Here is a 10,097-nt window from a genome sequence, read left to right as displayed (position 1 = left end):
AGAACCTTTCTTTAGCTAAGCTTTGTGTCGGTAGCATTTCATGTGAACTAACTATTTGTAGGGAGAACCTTTCTTTAGCTAAGCTTTGTGTCGGTAGCATTTCATGTGAACTAACTATTTGTAGCGAGAACCTTTCTTTGACTTAGCTTTGTGTCGGTAGTATTTCATGTGAACTAACTATTTAAAGCTAGAACCTTTGACGTAGCTTTGTGTCGGTAGTAGTTCATGTGAACTAACTGTTGAAAGATAAAACTTTTGTTTGGTTTAGTTTCGTATCGGAAGTATTTCATGTGAACTAACTATTTAAAGCTAGAACCTTTGACGTAGCTTTGTGTCGGTAGTAGTTCATGTGAACTAACTGTTGAAAGATAAAACTTTTGTTTGGTTTAGTTTCGTATCGGAAGTATTTCATGTGAACTAACTATTTGTAGCGAGAACCTTTCTTTGGCTAAACTTTGTGTCGGTAGTATTTCATGTGAACTAACTATTTACAGTGAGAACCTTTCTTTGATTTAGCTTTGTGTCGGTAGTATTTCATGTGAACTAACTATTTAAAGCTAGAACCTTTGACGTAGCTTTGTGTCGGTAGTAGTTCATGTGAACTAACTATATAAAGCTAAAACCTTTGTTTGGCTTAGCTTTGTGTCGGTAGTATTTCATGTGAACTAACTATTTGTAGGGAGAACCTTTCTTTAGCTAAGCTTTGTGTCGGTAGCATTTCATGTGAACTAACTATTTGTAGCGAGAACCTTTCTTTGACGTAGCTTTGTGTCGGTAGTATTTCATGTGAACTAACTATTTGAGAGCTAGCATCTTTGTTTCGCTTAGCTTGGTAACGGTAGTAATTCGTATGAACTAACCTTTTAAAACTAGAACCTTTTTCTGGCTTAATTTTATATTTGATGTGGATTAAGTGTCTAACTCTAGATACTTTGTGTGACTTAGCTTTGTAACGATAATAATTTAGTTGGGTTAACCGTTTAAATATAGAACCTTTGTTGGGCTTAGCTTTGTAATGGTAGTTAACATTTAATATTTTCCCCATAGATTTGATATGGTGGATATTTTATTCGGTTTGGTGTGTTAGTGGAGTTTATGGTCAGGGCTGAAATTTATAAAGATGTTTTTTAAGTTCGGTGAAAAAGACAAAAAAATCAGCTAACTACTAACTACTAAGTTCGAATTTGTTTTTATCCTATCTGTCGTCAAATGAAACCACTTTTATTGTCCCCTTGAGATTAACTAGTAAAATAGTGTGGATGTTTGGATGTCTGGAGAAAGCCAGTTAAGTCTAGGTACATGGTCGCAATTGGTACAATCAATTTTTATCCCATCGTTACTGACTAGTTGTGTAAACATAAAGTTTGACTGCTTTTCTTTTTCTCAAATAAATGAAAGCCGTGAAAATAATGTTTTTATGTTTACTTAGAAATGTAGTTTTTTTTTTTTTACTTTTACCAATTCGTTCACGGACAAACGTTATGAAAACTTACGACTCAATTTATAACGTCGATGATGTTACAATTCTTAGCTTCAAACACAAATAATAAATGGGTTGGCTCAGAAGTATATTACGAACTATTTTGAAACATACATTGTGTTACCTACATATATCCAAACGTTGTTATAAATCAAATTGAGGCGTAAATTATAAATTCATACAAAGAAAGTGATCACCAAGAGCTTTTCTACTTTTATTTGAGGAAATACATTTTTTAGATACACAATGTTCTATGGAAGTTTTCACTTCATATTATTATGTCTTTTACGACTGTAATATCCTTCAGGAAAAGTTGCGATACTTACCTTGTAATTCTTTTATATAGATTTGGAATACAAACGTGCTTATTTTAGGTCGCAAACAGCTCTTAAAAGGAATTAATGCCAGTTCTTATAGTATCGTTTCAAGTGTGTATGTCAGTTTTCACATGCCCCATTAATCTTTCTGTAATTCGAAGTAAATATATATTCATTTATGTTTATTTTGGAATATTTTATGAAAAACTTTCTTCCAGATGCTCAGCGTTTAGTAACGTTTCTGAAAATGGTATAAGTCGTAGTAGACTTGGTTTAACCATCGCTTTGGGCTATGCTAGCGTTATTTACCACAGCGACCATTTCACAGGAACTTACATTCGTTTGTCCGTATCCCAAGTGGAGGGATGGTACAGGATTTTGTACAACTTACTATGGACTTGGGGGGTAACTTCTCTTTGAATATGCATAATGTCGAAGGTCACTGATGTCGGATGCCTGATACAGTATTATGGTTGTGGGCTGATTTAAAAGACATACTCAGGCAATCTCCTGTCCGATTAAGACATACTCTTTCATACTCCGGCAGTCACAAACTAAAAGTTAGCCATTTAATGTAGTGCCAACCCCAGTACGTTTTGGTTGTTCAAGCACGTAAGAAATAAAAATGGATTTCCATTGTTTTACATCTGTGTCTGATCCTTTCCTTCCTACATATCCATTTTCAGTTTATTGTCTAGTAAATAAGTATTTCTAAACCTTTTGAAGACTTTAATACTTACCTTTTGGCTGCAGTTTTACTAGAGAGTACCATACATAAAGTACTCTCGAGTATTGAAGTAAAGATCTTCTTGGAGATTTGTAGGTTAATATGATTAGCTACTATACTTGTTTACACGTAATATGAACGTCATAAATATTTGTAGGAAATATTACATGATAAAAAATATTAAAAACAACTTTTGTAAACTTATAAAAGTCATTGAAACGAACAAGTTAGTTTAAAATCGAAAGAAGGATAAAATTAAAGATACAATTATGCCAAGGTTAAGAGGAAAGTATAAACTAATAATACTTTTGTGGAAGTAGAAAGTGGCTAAGGTTATCCTAAAGTTCAAGGGAAGTGAAAACTGGTAATGTTGTGCAAGAGTTCAGGGGAAAGAGAACCAGCTACAGTTTTCCAAGAGTCAAAAGAAAATGCGAAATAACTACTGTTGTGCTAGAATTAAATGAAAATGAAAAGTGAGTGAGGCTGTGTTAGAGTCAAAGTCATTTTTTGTGCTAGAATTGAAGGGAATGAGAAAAATATTAATATTATATTAGAATTAAAGAGGAAGGGAACTGACTACGGTTACGCTAGAAAGAAAGGAAAGGTGATTATGTTCTTCTTAGAGGTAAAAAGAGAAGTGAAACTGATTACGATTGAACTAGAATTAAAGGAAAAGTGAACTGAATATTGTTACAGCGAAAGGGAACTGATTATTTTTCTTCTACAGTTAAAGGGGAAGGGGAACTGACAAAAATTATGCTAAAGTTAAAAAAGTAGTTAAAACTGACAATTTTTGTCCTAGCGTTCAAGGGAAGGGGGCCTGACTACAGTTATCTAAAATTTAAAAGGAAGGGAGAACTAATTGTGCTACAGTTAAAGAACAAAGAAACTGACTAAGGTTGTGTTATAGTTAAAGAGAAAGGAGAAGTGACTAAAGTTAAATTTAAAGGTAAAGGTGAAACTAAATACAGTTATTCTACAGTTAAAGGGAAGATAAACTGACTAAGGTTGTGCTATAGTTAAAGAGAAAGGAGAAGTGACTAGGGTTAAATTTAAAGGTAAAGGTGAAACTAAATACAGTTATTCTACAGTTAAAGGGAAGATAAACTGACTAAGGTTGTGCTATAGTTAAAGAAAAAGGAGAAGTGACTAGGGTTAAATTTAAAGGTAAAGGTAAAACTAAATACAATTATTCTACAGTTAAAGAGAAGATAAACTGACTAAGGTTGTGCTATAGTTAAAGGGATTGTAAAATCGGTTTCGGTTGACGTTAAATGAAAGGGAGAAAGAACTAACTACGGTTGTGCTACAGTTAAAGAGAAAGGTAAACTGACTATTTGTGTGCTAGAGTTATAATAAAGGAGAACTGACTATAGTTAGAGTTAAAGGGATTGGTGCTAGGATTCCAGAGAAAGGTAGAAACATAGTAGTTTATTCCTTTTGTTTTGTTAAAGTCCTTAAAACTTGATAGGATTTACCTTAACTCAAACCACGCTATCAACTTTATCATGCGATGATTACAACTTCAAAATTATAGTATATAAACATTATATATCCCGCCAGTTGAGCATAACCTGAGGAAGACAGAATAGATTAAGCTATAATTAGAGACAGCGCAGATAAAGAGTGTATTATCTTAAATATTAGTTCTGTTACACAGAGATTTGTGATATGTTTGTATGTATACTTATATTCTGCAACTGACTATTTAAACACATTATAAACTAGGTTTCCCTCTTCTTGGTGCAAAACCCACACATCTCTATCTTAAAATATAGGCTACGCTTCTCAACTGTTAAATAGTCTGGAGATGATGCTATTAAGAAACAAGCGTACACAAGTCGAACATCGCCACCAATCTGGCTGTCGAGTTTCTCTACAATTCACGAGCGAAACAGCCTATCAGCAGTCTGTATGCCGCTATTGATCAGAAGGAGCTGGAATAGAGCGTCGTGCAGCGCTACGGCTGTGGCAGATGTTGGGGTAATTTCTGATGAGAAAGTGTGTCCATTCGGTTAATATATATGAAATGTTTCAAATTTGTCCTTCGTGAACTTTCTTTGATCAACCGCAGAAAAAGAGAGATTTTTTTTGCGCTTAAATAGCAGGTTTAAATCATAGTAACTTATGTTCATAACACTTGGAGATTAGGAACATTCAGATTAGTCAGTGATGTACGAGGTTCTGGTTTTGTTAATGTACTTGTTCCCCTTTACAACAGGTAAGTTACTTCTTTTTGAAGTTTGGTGTTCATTCGCTCAGTTATTTATATATATATATATGTACGTACTATCATTAGTAGACGTTTGTAACATAGCTATGCCATCTTCGCCGTTTTGATTTATATATCCAATCATTAATCTTTCAATGTCATATTCATAATTATCTCCGTTTGTATTAAGATGTGCAACCGTTATACTCAATTTAACTTCTCCAAATAAATAAGTTTGCGAAAGAAATCTTCTAGTCTGTGTTAATTCAATCTCTTGAAGTACGTTGCTATGACTCTTTAAAGATTAAATTATACTTATGTCATTAAGAAACAATCTCATTCACGCGAAGCCGAGATTGTAGCTTAACTTGCACAACAGTGGAATGTAAGCGATAGTATAGAACCTAATTCTTGATGTAGCAAGCTTGCTCTGTAAATGTAAATATTCTACTCATTGTTCATTAAGTTGGCTCAAAACCTGTTATTTACGTCCACCTGTCACAAACCTTTGTACTCAAAGGTCAAAAGAAAATCAATGCTGACACAGTGTTAAGTTTGAACACATACAATTTGGAAACTTGAAAGTCATGTATAAATTTGTCAATAAAACTGTCGAGACCACCGAATGAATCCTGTGAAAACAACCCTGTGATCACCATATTATAGTGTAGTACAGTTTATAATGTATAATAACAACATATCTATAACTAAAGGTTTGATTTATTTCCATTTCCGTTCTAACCATAAATTGTTTTCTTTCCACATGAAACTCAACTTGTAAAACCACAACCTATAGTTTTTTTATCATATCCTCTCAAGGTAAAAATTATGTTTTAATAATAGAAGGTATTTCAATCAACCAAAGTTATTTTGTAAGCCTATTCTGGAAAATATCGATGAAGCTAACTTTATGTTGTCAAACGACACAAATAAAAGATGGAGGAAAATTAGTCAGAAATGGATTGTTGTTATAGGTTCATGACTTCTATGTAGTATAAACATTGTGCTAACATTGTTTGTATCTGGTTATCACACAGTCTAAAATGTATTGTTGTTATAGGTGTATGGCATTTATATTTTCTGAATTTTTATCAAAGATTCGTTCACTAAAATGTTAGAAAACATTCAGTAGGGCTCTCGTGATACATAAAAGGTATATTTAGAAAATCAATAAAAACATGACTATAAAGGCTAACTTTCATTCATAATAACTGTGTTTAATTTTATGAGATTTATCATAAAACGCTCGGATTATAAGTTTTCACATACACAGTCTTTAGCTTTTCCTTGTTGCACTTTACGAATTCGGTAAAATTCAACTTTTTTCGAGTGCTAGAATTGGGATAATAGCAGCTCAGTTATTGAACATTACAAGGTTTTTAAAATATGATACGGTTTGTTACTTTTGTTTCTAATGAACAATCATTTTTCTGATTAAGCGTTTTTAATAGACAATTCTGTCTTTTGCTTTCAAAACGTGAGACTTGTTTCTCAGTAAAAACACAACCTCATTAGCTTTAAGTATTACATAAATAGTATACATACAGATGGTTTAACTAAATATCAGAGCTGGGGTGACTCAGTGGTTAGAGTTCTGGCTGAGAATCGAAAGATCCAAGGTTTGTGCAGCACTGCCGCTGAACATCTTCACATTTTTCAGCTGTGGGTGCGTTGTGAGAATGACAGTCAATCCGGTTTTTTCTTTAGAAGCCATACAAAGCTCTTGTAAGCCGAGTGGATGCCACTGGTTGGCTGCCTTCCCTCTGATCACTTATTCAAATTATGGACGGCTATATCTGAACTCTAGAAGTCTCTGGCCTAGCCGTTGCGCATAAACTAATGAATTACTTGAAAACACAAGTATCAAATAAACGTTATTAGATTAGAAGTTTGTACTGGGAAAGTAGTATCTCCGTTTATTTTTCAAATATTTATTAAATACAAATGTTAAGGTATATCTGTACACTTACCTAGTGGCCTATATAACTATCTATCATTATATGTACGAGAGTACATAAGCCTAACAACTGATATGTATGTGTTCCCTAAGTAAGGCACACAACTTTCGCTAACATTGATTGTCAGGATATTTAATATACATATGTTTATTATTATTTATTGTTTATTGTCATAATTTTAGTATATAGGTTGTCATGTATTGTTAGCTTAGTATATGGATTAAGAACTAACCAATATGTTCTGAGCTAGCCGAACCTCGTCGTCGGGTAGTATTATTGGGTTTAAGGCCGAAAACGTCGCTAGCAGCGAGAGTACTCAACTTATGAAATAATAACTTCTAATCTTTATAAGTAAGAATGTAAGAACAGTATATGTAATTAGCTTTACTTATTATCGAGTTAGTTTTAATTTTTGATCAAGCTAAGTAGCCTGCTCTCATCGGAGGTTAATATTAATATCTCTGTATCTTCTTGTCTATCTGTTCATTTGTATTTAAGATAAATATATAGTTTCCTTAATACTGACATTTCTGCGTAAAACAATGCTTGTAAACAATGAAATTTACAAGAAAGCTGAAACGTCAAAGCTAATTGTAACAGTGTTTCTGTTGAAAAGCTCAGCCAATGAATGCAGTATTCGGAAGCACTTTCCAGAGCAGCCTCATTTCTGTCAAAGACGACGGTTAAACTATTGTAGTTGTCGTGGTTGATCGATGCGTCGTTTTCTCGGCTAAAGTAAGTGAATAAGAACTGAGAACGCGTACACAACTCCGAATCATGTTCATTCCACTTGCTTTAACTCCTCTACTATTTACCTGACGAACGGAATTATCGTTATTAAAAGATCAGTAAGATCATTAGTATATGTTAGTCTACAGAAATGTCAATAATAATAAATACTAGCAAGAAGGCAATAAAACTAAACTTTTTGACTTGTCTGACTCATCGAAATGTACAATGTATACCCAACGATTAGTAAAGATGTTTCCAGGAAATATCAGTATGTAAATGTTGTTTGTTTGTTTGTAATTAAGCACAAAGCTACACAATGAGCTGCTGAAGCGTACATTCTATAAGAATAAAGAGTTTAGAAAATGGAAAAATTATTTTGTTCGTTCAGGATTTTCATTTATGCAACAAGATTAAAGTTTCTGGATACAACACTTACACCCCCCTCCTAGTGGCACAGCGGTATGTCTGCGGACTTACAACGCCAGAATCCGGGTTTCGATACTCGTGGTGGGCAGGTGGAGATTTCTATATACGTACGTTTCTAGGAGTCGCTATTTGCTTGTAATGCGAAATCCGAGTTTATAGTTAGGGTATCTTAGAAAACGAATAAGCAAATTTTAAGAAATTTAGAACTTTTTGTCGATCTGATATAAATTATAGCTATTTTATACGATTACATAAGTCAAGGTACTAACATTTTTACTATTATTAGTCACTAATTAGTAATTACTGTGCATCCCATAATTCAACTGTCTTCAAGGAATGGATTATATATGGTGACAAAAACCGGAATTTGATCCTCGGTCTTCTCATTAGAAAGGAAAGTTTGCAGTTATCTCGCCCGGGTTCTCATCCCTTTGATACTTAAATCAAGAAAGAGTAAAGTGGTCGTGTGTTTGTAATATTTTTCCTGCTTATTCTTGTTGTCCATCTTCTTTATTATACCCTTTATCAAATTTTCAGGGTACCCGTTATAAGGATAGGTTGTCGTGATGTGTTTTCTTTATTCTTCTTAGAATCTTCGGAATTACAAACCTTGTTCTCTCTGAATATTGGGCAGTCTATGAGGTACGTCTTTATACTGTTTGAGCGGTTTGATTTATAGCCGAGGTATTTACTTGTACCTATGAATTTCGTGTGAATTTCTGTAGTATATGAGTTATTTGCTTTGATGGTCATAAGTTCTAGAAATGGGAGCTTGCTATCTTTTTCTTTTCCATTTCTCTCTTGAGTTGTAACACTGGATGGTGTCTGTTCAAGTAGTTTATGAATTCTATAATCTTGGTATAGAGTGTGGCTATATTACGTATGCGTATCCGAGCCAAATCCTGGATCACAGAGTGGTTGTTTTGAGAGCTTTATCTCCGAAGTGTGCCATATATGATAATGATAAGCCCGTGGCTAGGCCTACTTGTGCTGGTAGTATTTTTATTCGTGTTGGAAGTAAGTTGGGTTGACATAGAACGTTGTGAGTTCTATTATCGTGGAGATTCTCAGTTAGGTACGTTATGATTTTCAAGCTGAGTATTTGTAACGTTTCAAGAATGTAGAAGCTGGATAAGTTAAAACTGATCATTGTATCTTGTAACGTTATCACAGTTGTTTCTATAATCTCTACAAAGTAAAGTGAGTCCTTAACATAAGAGGATGTTTTATCTGTTTATGACGGTAAAGTGTCTAGCTAAAGGATGACATTGTGAATTTCCGTACCTTAACATAAGAGGATGTTTTATCTGTTTATGACGGTAAAGTGTCTAGCTAAAGGATGACATTGTGAATTTCCGTACCTTAACATAAGAGGATGTTTTATCTGTTTATGACGGTAAAGTGTCTAGCTAAAGGATGACATGGTGAATTTCTGTAGTTAACTATGGGGCAGAGAGGATAGCCTTGTCTGTGAAATATACGTAAACTACAGATGCGTGTGATAGTGCTGTAGTGTTTTGTTAGTTGGTTGTCTGTTTCTGTTTCCCAATTCATTTGAATGTTTTTAACAATCGGTCATTCGTTTGTATGTATTAATTGTAGGGTTAGACTTAATCTTGAAGTAGTGTCCATCTTAGAGCTAAAAGCTTAATGTCTTTTCCCATTTATCCATAGTTATAGTGTAATTACCTTTGTCTGCTGGTAGAGTTGTTATGCTATTGTGTTTTCTTTAACTTCCTGAGAGTTGTTTTTACCTTCTAGGTTGGTGTTATAGGAGATTACACTCCATGGGGTTCTGTATTAATAACTTTATATTTTGATTCTGAATTATTATTTTTCTTCGTATGGCAGGCTGCATATTGCATTTTCTGTGGTTCGAGATGTATCTAAGATGGATATTTCTTTAAGAGTTAGGACGAAATTTAGTCATTTACTCCGGTTATTTTATTAATATTATTTTCCTTAAACTTATTACTCTACGATTATGTGTGTCTATTAGTAGGTTTCTTGTTTATGTATTCTCTGTTAGTATGTTTCTTGTCTATGTGTGTCTGTTAGTATGTTTCTTGTTTATGTGTGTCTGTTAGTATGTTTCTTGTTTAAGTATTCTCTGTTAGTATGTTTCTTGTTTACGTGTGTCTATTAGTAGGTTTCTTGTTTATGTATTCTCTTTTAGTATGTTCCTTGTCTATGTGTGTCTGTTAGTATGTTTCTTGTCTATGTGTGTCTGTTAGTATGTTTCTTG

General features: G+C 33.6%; 1 protein-coding gene across 4 annotated transcripts in view; it reads left to right on the top strand.

Moving 5' to 3' along the window:
- Positions 1 to 4,521: 4,521 nt before the first annotated feature.
- Positions 4,522 to 10,097, top strand: part of LOC106460240 (nephrin-like) — a 139,847-nt gene continuing 134,271 nt past the window's right edge. For all 4 annotated transcript variants that reach the window (XM_022386904.1, XM_022386903.1, XM_022386906.1 and 1 more), the window contains exon 1: positions 4,522 to 4,745. In XM_022386904.1, coding sequence (XP_022242612.1) covers positions 4,697 to 4,745 — 49 coding nt within the window. In that variant the 5' untranslated portion in view covers positions 4,522 to 4,696. The remainder of the gene's footprint in view (positions 4,746 to 10,097) is intronic.

Source organism: Limulus polyphemus, unplaced genomic scaffold (assembly GCF_000517525.1).
Source record: "Limulus polyphemus unplaced genomic scaffold, Limulus_polyphemus-2.1.2 Scaffold733, whole genome shotgun sequence".
Classification (NCBI taxonomy): Eukaryota; Metazoa; Arthropoda; class Merostomata; order Xiphosura; family Limulidae; genus Limulus; species Limulus polyphemus.
This window is presented reverse-complemented; position numbering and strand designations above follow the sequence as displayed.